Source organism: Corvus hawaiiensis, chromosome 2, assembly GCF_020740725.1.
Source record: "Corvus hawaiiensis isolate bCorHaw1 chromosome 2, bCorHaw1.pri.cur, whole genome shotgun sequence".
In the NCBI taxonomy this organism is placed as follows: Eukaryota; Metazoa; Chordata; class Aves; order Passeriformes; family Corvidae; genus Corvus; species Corvus hawaiiensis.
The window spans coordinates 29,272,917-29,291,492 of NC_063214.1; the positions used below are offsets into that span (position 1 = coordinate 29,272,917).

General features: G+C 41.8%; 1 protein-coding gene across 1 annotated transcript; it reads left to right on the forward strand.

Moving 5' to 3' along the window:
- Positions 1-7,065: 7,065 nt before the first annotated feature.
- On the forward strand, positions 7,066-11,045 carry LOC125322189 (lymphotactin-like). The gene is made up of 3 exons (XM_048295819.1): positions 7,066-7,287; positions 9,759-9,876; positions 10,594-11,045. The coding sequence occupies exons 1-3, from the start codon at positions 7,218-7,220 to the stop codon at positions 10,697-10,699; spliced, it is 294 nt and encodes a 97-aa protein (XP_048151776.1). The 5' UTR covers positions 7,066-7,217; the 3' UTR covers positions 10,700-11,045.
- The last annotated feature ends 7,531 nt before the right edge of the window (positions 11,046-18,576 follow it).

An 18,576-nucleotide genomic window follows, 5' to 3' on the forward strand; every position in this document is an offset into this window, starting at 1 on the left:
TCAAATGGCAAGTTTGTTTGCTTGATTGTAATGCAGATGGATACTGCTGAAACAGGTCCCAAGATGACAGCACAAATCTGAGAACCTAAGGGCGAGTTAGCTAGAGCTGACACTATTGCTAACTCATGACTCAGATTGCTTTGGAATAGCCGAATTCCAAGCTTTCTACACCATATTTCAGCTGTAAAGCTCACACCTCAGACAATATCTCTTCAAAAGTTTGAGTAATTATAGAACAAAGTTCATACCATGCTCAGGTGATCCCCACATTATCAGAGGCAGAAATGGAAGAGCTCTCTGCTCAGAGAGAGAAAAGATGGCATTTGAGGACCTTGAGGTAGAGTACAGGTACAGGCAGAGATGCTTCTGGAATCAAGTTCCTCTCATATTACCACATAGATGGAGCCTGCACTGTTGCCAACCTATGGGCTTTTTATCCTACATAACACCTCTTAGTGATACTCCTGGAACTACAGCACTTCCAAACTACACCACAGAAATAAGATTACACTACTCTAAAAGCCAGTCTTTACAGTTCCTTGCTCTGCAGAGCAGACTAACACCAATTCTAGCATTTGATATTGTTTTAGCACATTTTTCCTCATACTCTGCATGAAAACCAAGAACAGCAGACCTGGGTTTAGAGACTGGAATTTGATGGCTGCCTGGTTTGGTTTCTTTGTTCCTACAGGTTTATTATTGCAAAGGGTATCAGGATCTGCATAAGCCCTGATCAGAAATGGGTGCAGGTTGCTATAAAGAAAACAGAAAAAAAGCAGACATCATCTAGGAATGGTATTCCTCACTTTAATGTTCCCAGTGAAACACCCCAGAGAGCACTGCTCACTCATTCCCCTCCTCCATTCCCCTGAGGCCGGATTGAGAGGAGAAGTGGAGACACAAAAGGTAAAGATAACGGTTTGAGATAATAAAATAAACAGTTACAACAACTATACAAATATCAGAGTGTACAAGACAGACAAACAATTCACATGTGATTGCTCACCATGTGTTACCCTGAGCCCCACAACTGCAGACTGCATGCACTGGCCCAACTCACCTCTCTGTCCTCTCTGCACGGTGTGAGGTGGTATAGGATAACCCCAGCTCAAGGGCATGTAAATAGGCCAATACTTTTGGACCTCACTGGAAGACCTAGATTCAACTTAAGGCTCAAAACTGGCCTCCCTACACAATCACTCTCTGGATGAACTCAAATGCCAGTCACTCAGCTTTTCCTGTGCTTCCTAAACTCCTCTGGGCGCTTTCCTAAGCCGCACTTCAGGTAACGTGGACCTTGATTAACCTCTCTTCTTGCTTCCTCTGCTGGTATCCATAAGAATTGAAGTAAATCCTTCAATTTTCCTGAGAGGAAAGTCTAGTTTTGAAGGTGTTTGGGCTGGAACCTCTCTGTAGGGAGAAGACATCAGGTTTCAGGCCTCTCAGTCTAGATCATCTCAATACCACTATTTTTGGTAATAAAACCAAATCACTTTTGACACAAGAATGGCCTCTCTGGTGATAGACAACATGGAGAGTAGAAATTTTCATTTCCCTCTAAGTTGCAAAATAGGGCTTAAAGATTAACTAGCAAATTAAGTAAAAGTATGTAAAAGTAGACACACAGGATGCTAAACATAGCTGGAACCTGTGGATAAACAGATGATGAGGAACACTGTGTTTTGTGACAAAGTTATGTAATAAGAGATAACAGTGCATGCCTTAAGAGAAGCTCAGTGCAAGGTCATTACAGTTCTGAGGGTACCCAGTGAATACGACCACCAGACACTGCCTTAGATGACCCTCTAAGACCATAAAAGGACATCCAATAAGATATAGAGACATGTAAACTAATCCTAGGAAAAGTCATGTTTATGTATTTACTAGGAAGTACATTATAATGAATACATATGATCATGATGGAATAAATACCGGGCTGTAAATTTTCATGACACATTTGATTAGAGAAAAAAATCTCTGAATGTGTGCAGCGCTATAGTAAGGAAAACCTGCTTTCCAATCCTTCCAGTTGTGTTAGAAAGTTTGTTCCCTGGCTGATTTCAGTATCAGTGGTCACCAGCTGGTGAATAACAGGAAAAGCAGACAAGGGCTGGAACAGTAAAGATGTCAATAGTATTTCTATAGCAATCTTCACAACCCTTATCCCTTTCACAGAGGAGAATGTGGGATGGCATATGCAAGGCCGGAAATTCCATCTGTGCTTGCCTTGTGTCATGCACTGGCCCAGCTCAGATCAGGAAACAATTCCCTCTCCCTTCTGAGCCAGATAACGAGCATCAAGGCAGACGCCAAGCTAACAATGTAAATAAGATGCTTTCTACTGAGCAGAAAGAGAGGTCTTATTTGAAATAGTCATTTCAGCTGATTGCCAGAGGCACATAGACCTCTCCTCCATGTTTATTTATGTAATCAATGCTAAGATAAGCTTGTTGTTCTCTCATTTGCTATTCAAGTCAGTCAGTGTTTTTCTTCACATCCTTCTGTTATCGATTGTTTAGCAGAGTACAGTAAATCAAAGAATTTTGTTAGGACCAAATGGGTTTGCTATGAGTTGCTGTGAGTTCTGGTACAATAGACCTCTAGGACTGTTGTCTGAGTCACCTGGGTATTTTTCACCCAAAGCATCTCCAAGCAAGGGAAGCATTTGTAAGGCTTATGAACTAAAGGCAGGGGCTTCCTACTTCAACACAAATGCACAGAGAATTAATGAGCACTGAAATTCAGGAGCTCTGGGAAACTGTTCTCTAGCAACACTCTGCAACAATTCAGCATGGAGGCACAAATGCTAAGGGCCTGCTGAGCTGGACACTGCTGGCAGAACTGCCTAGAAGTCGGTCTAACAGAGATTTGCACAATGACTCGAAGCTGCACCATCCCAAAACTCTCTTTACAGCTTGACACATCTCTCCTAACAAAGAAAAGCATGATTCACCTCAGACAAAAATTCAAGATAGAAGGGTCACAGTTCCCAAGAGCTTGTCGTGATTCTGGGCCCAGTTCCTTCTTCCTGGGCAAACAAACCCTCAGGACACTCCTTGAGATTTCCAACAAGCTCCCACAAAACTCCTGCAAGCTGAGAATGTCCCAAGACTTCAACAGGAGACCATGCAGCATTAGGATGGCAGAGGGATTCGCTCTATCAAGGAGAGCAGAAGTGCTGACAGCTGTGATTTCAGTCTGGTTTCTCAGGGCTCCTGCTGCCCCTGCTATGGGGCCAGCAGGGAAAATGGTGACTCCTCCAAGCATCCATACACCTGGATCTGCAGACCATGCACGAGCTGTGTGGCCTGGCCCCAGGACAGCCCATGTGTTCTGTCATTGTCTAGGAGCAGTGCACTTTGAAAGCCCACAGTTTCAGATTGGGAAAGCCTTGGGGTCCCTGAGCCAAAGGGAAGCAGATATCATTGCACTGCTCCAAAGCAATTGTATGCTGGGAATACAGGGTTTTTTTAGGAGCCCAAAGAATCCTTGCTCAATGCGTCAGGATCATGGTTTACCAAATCCACTCTCTATACCAAGCTCCTTTTCTAGCTTCATAGTTTGTTCTTTCTCTGGGCACCATACAATAGCCTCCATTTCTTTGTACATTGCTTCAGTCAGAAACTTAGTTGAATCCCTTAACATAGGAATCCATGACCAAAAAAATCCCATCTGGAGAAAACCTCATACCTGCCTTTTTTTTTTTTTTTTTTTTTTTGTGACTGCACATGGGAAGTTAATTCTGACCTCTATTCTTTCCAGATCTGTTGCCATTTTCCCAAAATAAAGCCTAAATATTTAACTTTCTTCTGACTCAGCTGAAATTTGGATGGAGATGCATGGTGTCCCCTTTTCACTCGGGCAACACACAAATATGTAGTGTTTAATATAAAAGCATTCTCATCACTACTTGCTAATAACAAATCATCCTCAAAACCCAGTTTACATGGTGATTTCATACCCTTTAAATCAACCCCCAACATTCATGAAAAAATGGTCAGGGATCTGGCAAAGCCTTGGAGAAGATGTGTCCAAGACAGTTGCTGTCTTTTCCAGACGAAGGCAAACAAAGGTTTACTTTCTTAGTCTAATGGAATGCTTCAAAATCCCTTGGATTAAGTAACAGTCTATCTGCTTACAGATGTTCTTCTTGGCTCTCTAGGGAATAGGGTCCTGTCTCATGGTGGGTGGCAAGCCTCTTCTTGGTTTAATATATATGAGCTGTGCTGAGACCAACAGCCCACAGAGGTTTGTTCCTGCCTGACTGGCATATGCTTCTTAAAATATCTCCTGATGTCAGGGGCTGCCTGGTCAATGAATGCACTAACTGCAAGTGTGTCATTAAACATTTGTGATGGCCACTGTCCTGCTGAGCAAGCAGACCAAGTTATAGCTGGCCAAACCTGCTGGTACAACATTATTGCAAAATTCTACTGTATCAAACAATTTATCCTGATTTTGCACAGCCTCAGCCAAGGGCATCCCCTTATCTATGCTAAGTTTGTTTCTCTTCTGTTCAAACACTAAGGGGGACTTGAAAATCCTTTTTATATGACAAAAATAAGGGACTTCAAACTCCCTTCTGTATGAACTGAGGACTCTGTGTGGTACTAAGGACTTCACATCCCCTGCATGGTCCAAGGAACAGAAGCCTCCCGCAGCATGGGTCTCCAAAACCCATCTGCAGCACAGCAGAGACTCGAGCCCCCCAGCTCACACTTTACAGAAGCTCTATATCTCCTCTATGTGCACCTTACACTGATCAGGTTGTGCATCAGTGCAGAGGAAGTGCTCACTGGTGTCCATGCTGGAGTACATGAAAAATGAGCCTTATACAACATCAGACATCTCCAAATATCCACAGAAAAAGGCTGTGGAACTGCAGCCCACCAAACTCTTCTCCAAAACACAGACTTTACTGGACATAAGCCAGATACACAGAACCACAGCCCAGGAGGCCACAGAAAATGAGAAGTACAAAGAAGAGGAAAAACTTGCCACAGGGCAATTTTTCCATCCCACCTAAAGAAGGGTGGAAAACAGAAGCAGCAACAGGCTTCCCAGCAACACCTCAGAAGAATCTTAACACCTGCAGAAGGTTCTATGGGAAGGACTGAGCTTTCAGAGTTGGCTCATGCTCAGTACAGCTGGTGACCCTTCCTTTGAAAACTGTAGATGATATATGTACATACTGCACCAGCGGGCAAAAGTGGGGGAGCAACTTACCTCTTAATGCCTAGAAAATTTCTCTTTACCGTCAATGACACAGTTGCTATCCTGCATCTCATAGCTGACAGGTAGCAAAAAGTTGGAATATCTCATTTCAAGACGTGATTTCAGCCAGTGTCAAGCAAAACATGAATTTGCTACACTGCTTGGGCACAAACTTAACTTAGATTTCTCAGTAATGCTGTTGAGGTCAGCACAGTTATTTCCCTGTGTGATATCAGGCGTCCTTTAGGGGCTGGGGTTGAAGCTTTGGCTTCATTTCATTGCACCTTCCTTAGTGGTGCAAGTGGGTTTAGCAAGAATTCAGTTACAGCAGTTTCTACTTGCCGTTGCTGTTCCCTGGGTTTCCCTGGCTTGCACAGCATATGCAAGATGAAAGAACAAAGAATGTGTGTGTATACAGAACTAAACCACATGGCACATACTCTACTCACAAGACCTACAGACTCGTCCTGAGCTTACAGACCATCCATTACAGCCTAGGGACTCATGAATGTGAGTGCAGTTCAAGGTTCAATCTTAATTTGCCTGAGGATCTTAGGAAATTGACTTCCACATGCTACATTACCCATGCAAAGGAATTTACCTTGGTGTTATCAAGAATTCGGAAAACTGGGAGTAACCAGCTTAGGAGAGGCCTGGAGGTAAGAGCAGGGGAAATCTCGTAGTTGCTGATGTGGTGTAACCCCAGAGAGCAAGTCCCTGGTTCAGGGTAATGTTTACTTAGCAACAACTGAAATGTCTGTGTTATCAACATTATTCTCATGCTAAATCCAAAATGCAAACCAGTAGCACCTACTAAAAAAATTATCTCTATCTCAGCCAAAATGAGGACAATCATGATTTCTCCAGTCCTTGAACTGCCAGCTGTTCTATACCACTGTCACAAGCACAGGCATCAGGCAGCCTGATGTTTACCTACTCACACCAGGACCAGCGGGGTCTCTGTGGGCTCAGCAAAGCCTGGGCTTTCCGACCTGGCCTCCAGAGGACACACGAGGGGATGTCTGCTGTGAGGCTCTGGAAGAAGATGCCAGCTCAAGTGCTGCTTCATGTGCAGTCTGGAGGTCCACAGCTGGCCTGACAAATATTTGCAGGACCAAAACCATTGGCTTGTAGCAATATTGTCCAGTAACTTAGACCACATTCCATAGAAAGGACACCCTAAAGCTGGGTGATAGGGTTGGCACAGTCTGCAAAAAAGGGCAGACCCTTGAATTTCAACCTTGAATTGAAACCCTTGTATTTCAGTCATGCCAGACTGGCAGGAGACACAGTGGATCTGGATCTGTATGCAAAGATGTGTTCAATCTCCTCAAGATGTGTTCAATCTTCTCAAGATGTGTTCAATCTTCTCCCAGCACAGTGATATCAGCTTTGACTGTATCAAATCACAGAACAAACACAAGAGTTCTGACAACCTCCACAGCTCATAGGAAATAGCAGTGATACCCCTCCACAGCTATGTGCTAACATGACCAGCCATCCACACCCACTCTGGAAAGAGCCAAGGTGTTCCTGTTTCCATCATCCTTTAGCTCACAATTCCCCTTTCCAGTGGTCCACTGGTCAGCAAAGTAATTCTGAATGTCACTCTGTGTCTCTGCATTGTGGCTTAGCTAAAGGTCTCAAAATTGAAGTGTGAAACAACAGGAACACTTCTTACAGATTTCCACTACAGCACAAGAGCTCTCACTTTTTGCAGCTTGAAATAAACCCAACTCACAGCACAGCAGCGTGTGCAACCACACTGGGTTTGAGCAGGAAAAGCCTTCTGAGGAGGGCTAGTGAAGGACTGGTGGGGGACAGGAGGCGGTTCTCTGTCACCAGAAAAAGTACTGCCACTCAAATTTTCCACTTATAGTCAGGCCCTCCATGATACCATGAACGTGAAGACACTAACTCACCCCTGAATGAGTATATAAACCCTGTGGAAGGGGGCTGACCATAGACAATTTCTGCTCTGCCTTGGCCCAGAAGCCACAGCAATGAAGCTCCACACTGCAGCAATCCTGCTCCTCTTCTGGCTTGGCATCTTCACTGTGCACACAGTTAAAGGTAAGTTTGCAACTTGAGAGGAATAGCTCCACATTGCACCTGTGGTCTCATGAGCAGCATTCAAAGAGCTGATTTATAAGATAAAGCTCACAAGAAATCCAGATGAAAACTGCAAGAATGGCAGCTTCATGGGGGATTTCATCTGATGTCCTGCCAGACAGTGGTTGGTTTCTGCTTTAATGCAGGGAGAGATTCTGTGCCTGGGAGCACTTTAAAGGGTTTCTGTGCAATATTCTCTCTCTCAAAATCATAAAATCTTGAAGGCACAATGTCTTTTAGTCTCACTGATGCCATATACCTGGGTGTACTATAGGTTAATAACATCTCATGAAAAATATTTCTTGAATAAGATGTACATTCTCTCTTTTTCCAGATAGATTACTTTTATATGAATTCTTTTGTATTGTTTGTTGTTTGTCTTTCTCTAACTATATAGCCTTCATCCCTCTAATGTCCCCATTTCAAAAAGTTCTTCCAGTTCTGTATCCCATATTGTTCATTTGCTTGTTTCTCAATAAACCATTTAGAGCAGACAGGGAAATTATGAACCATAACTAAGAAGGAGAGTAACAGATTTATACAATACCTTCTCTCTTTTCACTGAGTCATGCAATCGAACATCCTTGAGACCAGTTATGAGCACTGGGATGAGCCATGTTTATTGGCCATGCTTTAAATAAGTTTGTCTATAGTGGTGTTTAGCTCACTGACTTTTGAATTAGGCTCCATGTATCGTGGAGAAACATGAACATAGACCCATTAGCACACACCACCTCATCACAATTAGATTTCACACAAAGCACTGATACGCAAGCCATATGCAAACCCACAAAAATGCACTCAGAAACACAGAGAAAAGGTATCCTCACAAAACCACACCAAAACCTGAGACCTGCTAAGCATTTACAAGACTATGAAGCTGCACAGCCTTTATGCTGACCCACTGCCTCTCCAACTCCATCCCACTACATTCCCCAATTTGGATCGGTGACGCTGCTCTTCATCCTGGCAGCAGTGGCCCCGTATCACGCACTGCCAGTTGCCAGTGTCATTCTCCAGGCTGTGTAATTGGTCATAAGTATCACCAAGTCTGAAAAAGCACACCGAGATTGTCTACAAGAGAAAGGAAAAAGAGCTAGAAAGAATGATAAAGAAACCAAATACACCTGGGAAAAAAGGGTAGCTATAGGTGCAGAGCAGTTGGGGTTTGTTCCCAGGCTTAGAGAAGCTCTGCTGCTATTCTCTGCATCCATTCCCCAAAGATTGTGTAGTAGCAGAGGAAATATTTCCAGGACTAGTAAGGATTGCTTGGCTGTCTTTGAGCTCTTTTAATGCCACATTTTGAAAACCAGTCTGAGGCAGGAAGAAATGTGAAATGAATCATATAAAATACTACATTGTGATACTCACGACTAAAGCAAGAGCAGGAGAGCTATTGCTTCAGGCAAACAAAATCTCAGGAATTAGCAGCTCTGCCAGTACCTGTGCACTGGCTATCCCACAACTTCTCCAAGACTGATGTGTGTTTGTCTCAGCTATTCCAATTATTTCAAACAAAGAACAGCTCACACATAGTGAGACTATGTGCAGCAGGTTTCATATTTAACAAGGTGCACCAGAACAGCTCTCGGACTTTACTCAAGCCAGTAGCTCTATAAATTCTTTATAAATAAACCACAGAGTGCAGCAGCGTTCTGTTTGTCCCCCACATGCTTTCCCAAACTTGTCTTTCATGAATGGGACAAAACCAGAAACTAGCAAGTGGAGGCTTAACTAATGTATGCCTACGCTTCATCTCACCTAAATGAGCTCCCATTTTAAGTTATCACCATGTAAGAAAACGAGTGCCCAGAAAATTTTATACCAATATTGGGATCCTCTTTTTTAATGACCAGTACATTTCTCTGAATTGTATCAAAATCTTGAAGGAAAGCAAGGATTAAGTAGGACTCCACTGCCTATGAAATCAGTTATAGCCAAAGGATATAAGCACTGATTCTTCTGGCAGATATCTCTCCCTTTCTGTCAACAATGTTTGTTAATGCTACTTTTGAATGCGAGAGAAGTAGCCTTGCTTTCCTTTTCTTCACTTGGAAAGTAGGAGGAATTACTGATCCATTTTCAAATGATATGTGGAAATCCACCCAATAATGTTCCAGTTCTAAGCACTACCTCCACATGGGTACTTACTTGCAGATGATGCAGACCTAATTATGAATGATATCAAACAGCTTTTTTGCTGTGGAAGCAGTGACTCCCTAGAGATAGACAACACTTTAGTGATGGTGAGATGCATTACAGAAAATATCTGAAGCTCTCTGGTATAACTGGTATTGTGGCTGTATATCATGGGACACTCATGGTCTAAGCACAATCAGAAATCTTTTGGAATTCTTAGTTTATTAAGCAATTATGGCTAAATATCCATAAAATATTTATTCCTTTTTCATTTATCTATTTTTCCTTTCTAGGAAGCGCTAGTAGTCAGTCCATGCGCAGATACAGTTGTGCAACTCTGTCTCCAAGGCAACTGAACATCCGAAATCTCATAAGCTATGAAAAGCAACAAGTACCAATAGATGCCATCATGTAAGTACCCAATGCACCCTTCACCTTCACACTTACCTATGCAAGCAACAGTATCATCAAATAGGGAACGGGCATCAGAATTCAAGTCATGGCCTAACTCACTAAATCTGGCTAGTTCAGGTCACCCTTCCAGTTCTTCCATCAAGGAGTCAGCTGGCAGCCAAAGGAGTGAGGGGAGAGGAGGGGACCTCAGAAAGTTGGGAGATATGTGCTGCTCATGAATAATGGCAGGAAGCTCACTGACCAGTCACATCTTTGTGCCCAGTGAGTGGGCAAACATCTCAGCAAGGGTGGAGAAGTCAGAGGCCCCATGCATGAACTGAGTCAAGGGGAAAGTCCACGTGAAAAGGATGTGGGGTAGCTCTGAGGACTGCTAGGAGCTGTGTTTGGTTGTTTGAACTCACAAGCATGTGTCTTTATCAAATCTGGGCTCTGCTTCTGGGAGACTAATGTTCCTCATGATTTAAAATAAAATCCCAGAATAGCAGGTATGCTCGGTTATCTTAACATCAGCAAATATGTACATGACCATGTCTGCCATAAAGAGGGAAAGAATGTTTCTAACTGTTGTTATTCCAACTAAAACCTACAAACTCCAGCATTTGATATTGTTTTACCATATTTTTCCTCATGTTCTACATCAAAACCAAAACCAGCAGATCCAGGTTTAGCAACGGAATTTAACACCCACCTGGTTTGCTTTCCTTTTTCCTATAGGTTTATCACTGCAAAAGGTATCAGGATCTGTGTAGGTGCTAATCAGCAATGGGTGCAGACTGCTATGAGGAGAATAGATGAAAGACGGGCTGCCAAACGCAGATAATCCAAGTATCTAAGGCCAACTATCTGGAATCATCATCAGTGCTGCCGATAACAAGGAAGAAAACCTTACTACCTGCTTTTGTTTCTTATTTATTAAGTGGCAATAAAGTCTTGGAACAAAAACAAACTCACCAGAATCTATTCATCACTGTTTGAATGTCTGCAGACTTCTTCATTTTATGGTTGTACTCTATTAGTCTAGATTTTTCTGAAATGTTTGCTAATATTTATTTACAACTGAATGTAGATATCATCTCACCCTTGCTGTCCTGACCAGGATGGCCTTTAACAGGGAATGACTGATAGTTTTACAGAGTGTAGTGAAGACGACCTCCCACAGAGCTGGAAGAGTGTAGGCCTCCATCCTGATGGAGAGCAGAGCATTCTGCATTGAGTGCTGGTTTTAAGAAGGTGCTGTGTAAGTTAGTTACTCACCCTCACGTGAGACAAACCTGAAACAATTGGTTTGCTTTTTCCATTGCTTTTCTCTGAATAAGAACAATCCATGTCTGGAATGGAATCTGTATTTCACAAACTCATGGGAACTCCCTGCCCTAGAAAACTATGTACATATAAATGTCTTATCATCATAAAACTGATACATGCTACTAACAGCAGGCTTTGGATTTTAATAAAGTTACTAAAAACCTGAATCAAATGGCAAGTTTGTTTGCTTGATTGTAATGCAGATGGATACTGCTGAAACAGGTCCCAAGATGACAGCACAAATCTGAGAACCTAAGGGCGAGTTAGCTAGAGCTGACACTATTGCTAACTCATGACTCAGATTGCTTTGGAATAGCCGAATTCCAAGCTTTCTACACCATATTTCAGCTGTAAAGCTCACACCTCAGACAATATCTCTTCAAAAGTTTGAGTAATTATAGAACAAAGTTCATACCATGCTCAGGTGATCCCCACATTATCAGAGGCAGAAATGGAAGAGCTCTCTGCTCAGAGAGAGAAAAGATGGCATTTGAGGATCTTGAGGTAGAGGAGAGGTACAGGCAGAGATGCTTCTGGAATCAAGTTCCTCTCATATTACCACATGGATGGAGCCTGCACTGTTGCCAACCTATGGGCTTTTTATCCTACATAACACCTCTTAGTGATACTCCTGGAACTACAGCACTTCCAAACTACACCACAGAAATAAGATTACATTACTCTAAAAGCCAGTCTTTACAGTTCCCTGCTTTGGTCAAGACTTTAGACAGAATTTTTCTCCCACGGCTCACATTTTGCCGGAGTTCAGTCCTGCGTGGGGAAACCGGTTTAGCTTTTACTATCCAGGACAGGTTTTTAAGTAGTGCTATTGCTGAGGCAGGGAAAGGAAGGATGACTGTATGTGTTACACTAGAGAACAGACCAAGGCAGGCTACTAACCTCTGTTATAGGGAATTATGCTTCCTTACTGAAGTTCTCACTATCAACAAGACTAGGGAAAAATAGCTGTTGCTACAAACTTTGTAAGAATAGCTTTACAGGTAGAAAGAAATGTTGACAACAAGATATCACTGAAATATGGCATTATATAAACTGTGTTCATTAACTTTGAATTGCTGATCTCAAGGCCCCAGATCCACATATTATAGACAACAGAAACACTTCTGTTCCCTTCAGCATCACCAGAGTATCTGTAGGCTACAAAACCAGATCCCCTATGAAAGCATTTCTATGGTAAATGCTCTCAGATAAATACCATCAACTTTGACAGATCAAATTCATCCAGGACCAGAACTATTTAACATGCTTTTTGCAGGCAGAATCTTAATGCCTATGCTCATACTTAATAGTATCATATCCTGGAATGAATCTTGATAAAGTGAATTTTTTTTTTTTAATTAGAACTATCACAACCTGAGACTATAATAACCATCACATAACAATTAACACTTTGTATCTGTTCATCCTCATCAAAATTCATAGAATGATTAATAATTTTTAAGAGTGAATCATCCTACTTAACAATTACTCCTTGATTGCTATACCTTGCAAGATCTGTAGAGATCCTTGTACAGTTCTTGAGAGTTAATTACTATTGGTGATTGGGGCTCGCGATATCTCTTCCTACTCTGACATTAAACCCCAGGAACTTCCCTATCTTTCCCTGACTGTTCCTTACCCCAGTCCTTGCTGTGGTCCCACTTGTGTGCTATCTTTGTCAACTCTAGCTGTGGATAATATGGAAGCTTATCTGTAATAGCACTGTTTCTCCCTAGCACTTTCCTCTAAGGCTCTCAAAAGAAAGAATGGAAAACATGATTAAACCTTCTCTTCATACATGCAAGCACAAAAGGAAAGTGCAAGGTGAAGAACCAGAGTGCTGCTTTTGTGTTGGAGGCAAGTAAGAACCATAGTCTTGGTCTTTCCAACATCCTTAGGAAAGACCTACAAAACAGCAAAACATACTTTAAAAACCCACAAAAAAATTAGGGTGGGGACTAAGGTACATCAGAAGATTTAGGGCTGTGGTTGGACTGATGTTCTCCCAGCTCCTGGCTGCCCAACATTTCTTCTCCAAGTGAGGTAGAGAGCAGAGGACTCAAGGTCCCCATTTCCCTTCTTACTCAACCTTGGCTGGATTGCAGCCTATAATATGAACATCGATTTTCTTTGACTCCTTCTGTAATACCTGTGCACCGCTTTGCCAGAAAGGACTCTCCAAATACAAATGGGCAGACCAGTGTGCATCAATACTTGAAACAAATCAACCATTTCTTTCCTGTCCCACACCACTGAGTTTCCACAGAGACTTAAGAGATGCACTCTGTTTGGATCTTTGCCACAGGGAGAAGGCAGCAGAGAGCACAGTGGACAAACCCCCAGCCTGTGTAAGTCACTTCAACAGAGGCAGACTGGGCAATTCCCCACCCCTTTGGGCATGCTGGCTTTTTTACCCAAAAGCAGTAATTCTCCCTGGGCAATACCTTTACATAGCTGCTGCTGTATTCTTTTCACTACCTAATTATAATTAAGGAACTGGAAACTTAAAGGTTTACAATGACCATCAGCTTTCCTGGAAACTGCTAATGCATCATTCAATACCTAGTCCCTACCTAGTTAAGGATATTCCTTGATTTTTGGAGATTTTTAGTTTTGTTTTGGCTTGGTTTTTTGCATAACTTCTGACTACCTTTTGTGCTTTGCTTTATGCTGGAGGTTTTCATCAGCAGATCACCTATTTTAACAGATTGCTCAAGACCCTTCATGGGAAGAAGAAAATGGAGGAAGACTGGGTACCTGTGTACATCAGTGATGCTGTTTTGCCAAATAGTGGTGCATGATATGAGAAGTAAGACATGTTAATTTAGCAAACACAAATATTTTCTTCCCTCATTCCTGTGGAAAAATGCAGTGCATGCATTTTGGAAAGCTAAACCTTATATTCTAAATTTAAAATTAATTGATTACTTAACCCAAACTATTGAGATTTTCTACAGAAGATGCTAATTCAAATTCTATGGCAAGCGAGTACAGGAAAAGGTGAGGGAAAAGATAGAGGGTAAAAATAGAAAAGGGGTGACAAGGAGTCATTTCAGGAGAAAGTTGTATGAGGTAGCTGCCATTAAGCCCTTCATAAATCATAGTCTTATAGCAGCTCCCTTGAGTTTTCATCTCTGCACTGCATGTGTGCAAAGCTTCTCATCACTCTGGGAAACAGAAGCTTAAAAGAAGCGCCATAAACCTGGAAGCCCTCAACCATACTCTTCTGCTAGCAAAGATGTAGGAACAAACAAACTGAAAACATCTGAAATTACTAGTCAGCAAATTCTTGTCAGTGTAATTCAGAACACAAAGTTTAGCTGGCTGTGATTTGTACAGCATCATAAAACTCTCTACAGAGGGTTCTGTGATCAGCAGCATCACAGTTGCACATCCCAGGGAGCAGGAATTCTAAGGGCCTTCCTGCAGTGATACCTGGCCTGTTCCAAGGGCACCTCTGACTGCCCTTACTGCCTGTGGGTGTGCATGGCCATGATGGCCCTTTCTCATGCTGAGAGCTATTTCTGTCTGTCTTTTACCACCTCTTGCTATCTATCCACCCACAACTTTTAGTTTGGTTAGAAGATCTGAGAAGGGAAGAGACCTACCAAGACAACTCCTACAGACACTGCACAGAAGATTTAAAAAATATTCTACTGTTATGTAATGGTTTACCTTCCCTCCCATTTACTGTTGTATGAAACAGTAAATAACTATCCCAAAACCAAGTATGGAATTGCAATTTAAATGAACCTTTTAACTTCGTGAGGCTCATTTGAGATATTTGCAGAGCATATTCTGGTTCAAGGCCAGCATATAGCCTCTACTCAGATCCTCAAAAGGAGCAACAGAAAAATGGGGTTGCACAGCAGGCTCCTTCCTGGAAAAGTTTTGGTTTTTCTTTCCATCTGTGTGGCTTGGAATAAGAGTATCAAGACCTCTTATTATATAGAAATTATGTTTGTTATGCAAAGGAAGTGGCTGGTCCTGTCACCAAGGCACAAGAAAAGGACTCCAAAAATACAAGCTCGTGTCCTGCTCTCCTAATGGTTTACTGTTCATTTTTGTGCATTTTCTTTAACTCGATTTGGGCTGATTATTATGTATCATATTAAATATTTCTTACATTAAGTCCTTAAAAATTAAAGAAAAAAAAACACCTCAAAAGCTATTTAGAAACTGTAACACCTGAAACAAAGCTGATAACTCTTTTGATCCCTCTGGGTTTCTGAGCCTTTTGGTTGCACTCTGAGGCTACAGTTTTCTCAAGAACCATTATTGTTATAAGGCTAAGCACTAAGACTTGGAGTATCTCTGAAAGATTGGTGTTGAAAAGAGTGATGGTAAGAGTGCATAAGAACATGAATGCACACGAGTGAAGACATCTTCCAGACAAGGTTTTTATAGGCTTCTCAGTGGGGAAAATACCTACTTGTTTCCCACCCTCTGCTCTCTAACATCCGCTGTGTTGTCAGCTCTGACATGCCCACTGCTCTGAAGCCCTTAGCAAGTTACTCTGGTATTTCCCAGTGGAACAACATTGACTCACACAAAACCCCTCAAGTGATAATTGCCCAGTGCCTCTCTGTGCAATGTGAGAAGAAAATGACTGTCAGGGCTCCCACCAGCCTCCAGGGTCAAAATACCTGCCTATAAATAAACCCTGAACAAGAATTGCCATGCTATGAGTTGCCAATTCACCTGGTACTGTCCTTGGGGTGCTTTTCATGAGGTGCTGTCTGGTTCAGGTTTGATTTATTAAGGCCTTCTAGCATCAGTATCTCTCATGAGGGAGACCTTCTCTGCTCAGAAGGACCTTTTGTAATAACACCAAGTGAGTTAAGCAACTAATTTGGCAAAATATTGCAGATCTCCATTTCAAGATTTTTATTATGCTAGAAAAAAGTGAAGTGGTAATTACTTACTGGATACAGTTCATTATATGATTATAAAAAGCTTCCTCTAAGGCATATGGGCTCAGATTTAACTTCTAAAATGAAAAATCATCCAGTTGGAGAAAAATACCTGGGGTAAACTTCACTCTTCAAACTCAGACTGGTTGATTCCTCCCTATTGTGACTACCTGTAGTGAATGAAAGTTACAAAAATGTGTAAATTCAGTCTTTTAAACTAGAGCCATAAGATACAGCTATCACTCAGAAAACCTTGGAAGAAGCTTTGTGGTTGCAGCTACAGGTTTTACTAGAACTACAGCTGAGGGGGATTTTCCATCTCAAAAACCATTTAAGAGCTCTCAGGACTTCAGATGACAGTCTAGAATTACATAAATATATTTGCAAACTCTTAAAATGTGTTTGTGAAGACCGTAGACTTCCCTGTGGCTGCCTAACAGAGCCCCTATTCAAAAGCAGGATTCACGAGGTGGCTCGTGGTGATGGTTATGTTCTGCAGGAGAGAACACATCTCCCGTGCTTTCTCTCAGCCAGCCCAAGCATGCTGTGCTACCAGCCAGGGCTCCCCAGAGCCAGGAGAAAGCATAAAACTTTGGACAAGCTCCACCCCGCAGAAGGGATGTGTGGTAACTCTCCTAGAGATGCTTCTAAAGGTACCAGGGAGAGTAACCACTGGCATACACAGCCATTAGGATTGGGGTACCTTATTCCCATTTCCATTAATAAAACTGGGCTTTCCTTTGATGTGTGATCTTGTCAGTAGTCTGTTGGGCACAAAGTGCCATTCTGTGCTTCCGTGGGGCTCTTTATGTACAACATTCAAAATGTAGTAAGCAGAGAAGTAGTTAAATTAAAACGGGCCAAAATAAGACTTATTTCAGAGAACTTCAGCCACAACAGGATTTGAACAGGAAATGCCTTCGTGTAGGAGGTACTAACAGATAATGGACAGGAAAGACATAGTTCTTTGTCACCAGAATTTAAATCTTCTACGTATAAATCTTCTACAGTGACCACTACTCCATCTCCCTTTTTTTGCCAAAACCAGAATCTGAAAAATGAACAATAGTACATAAACTCAATGAAATGAGGCTCATTTTCACCACTTTCTTTTCTGCCTTAACATAGAAGTCACCAGCAGTGAAACTCACACCACAGTCACTGTACACATGGTGAGACTCAAATTTCCAGTCCAATAGGAAGATAGGAATTCCCAACTACGTTGCACCTGCAGTCTGGTGAGCTTAGAATTTATTCTCAGACAGAGCTGATTCCTCTGATCAAAACAAGTAAGAAATTCTGTTGAAAGCAGCTACAGCATAACTTGCCTAATGAAAGATTCATCTCAGTGGTGGGCTTCCAACTTAATGCAAGGAGAGTTCCTGTGCCTTAAGAAATCACTTATTTTCTCTCCTGTAACTGTGACACCTGGAAGTCATATATAATGTCTTTTAATGTCACTGATGCCTTATGGTAACGAGCTGCATGGGTTCATGACATTTTATGAAGATGCCCAAGCCAGTTTCAGATACAGTCTTTCCCTTTTTGCCTTGAATACTTGTATTTCACCTCTTATTTACCGTTTTCTAATCTACATAGATTTAATCTTCTAGTAACCTCATTTATCAGTCTGTCAAGCTTTCTGACAATGTATCTCACCTTTTTGTTGGAACCTTATCTTACTGCTAAATGTGTTATAGGTGTGAGGATACATAAAATTTTGGGGGTTTGGAAACAAGAACAGCATTCAAGACAAATGAGTACAAGTGATTTCTATAAAGAAGTCTTACTCCTGGGTTTGTACAGTTAATACCATAAGACCGCTGTTGCCTGCTATTTACAGTGGTGATACAGCCTCAAATCCACAGACCACACCTGCTGCTGAAGGTGCACATGTGATTATGCACACATGATGTGCACAATAACAAACAGGGAAAAAACCATTTTGTATAGACTTAGATTAAAGCACAAGAAATTCACAATTACACAACAGGGGAAAGCCAAACCAGAGGACACCTTTAACTTTTTGTGAAGTGACCCATGCACTCTGAGGTTACTGAGTAACTCAGGTTGCTGCCACCGTTTTTGCTGCTGCTTGTTCACAGCGTTTTCCTGAAGAGAAGTTCTATATATGATCTGCCTTGTTTGCAGCATTGTTACTAGCTTTTCAGAGCCAAATAATTCTAATTTTGGGGAGGGATAATTCACTATAAACATTCTCATATGGGGAGAGAGAGGTGCAGCAGAAAGTCTGTAGAAAAATACCCTGGGATTTTTTTGTTGCTAAGTAGCAGGGCTATGCAGAGGTGACAAGGCTTAGAAGAGTAACCAAGGTAGCTAATAGTTCTGTTGACTAACATGCTAAAGAAGAGAGATTTTGCCAAAAATTAAGTGAAAAAGAGACAAGAAAAAACATACCTAGGAGACTTTTCAAGGAATTTGCTGTTGGAGGCAAGTTTGGTTTTTTCTAAAAAGCTAG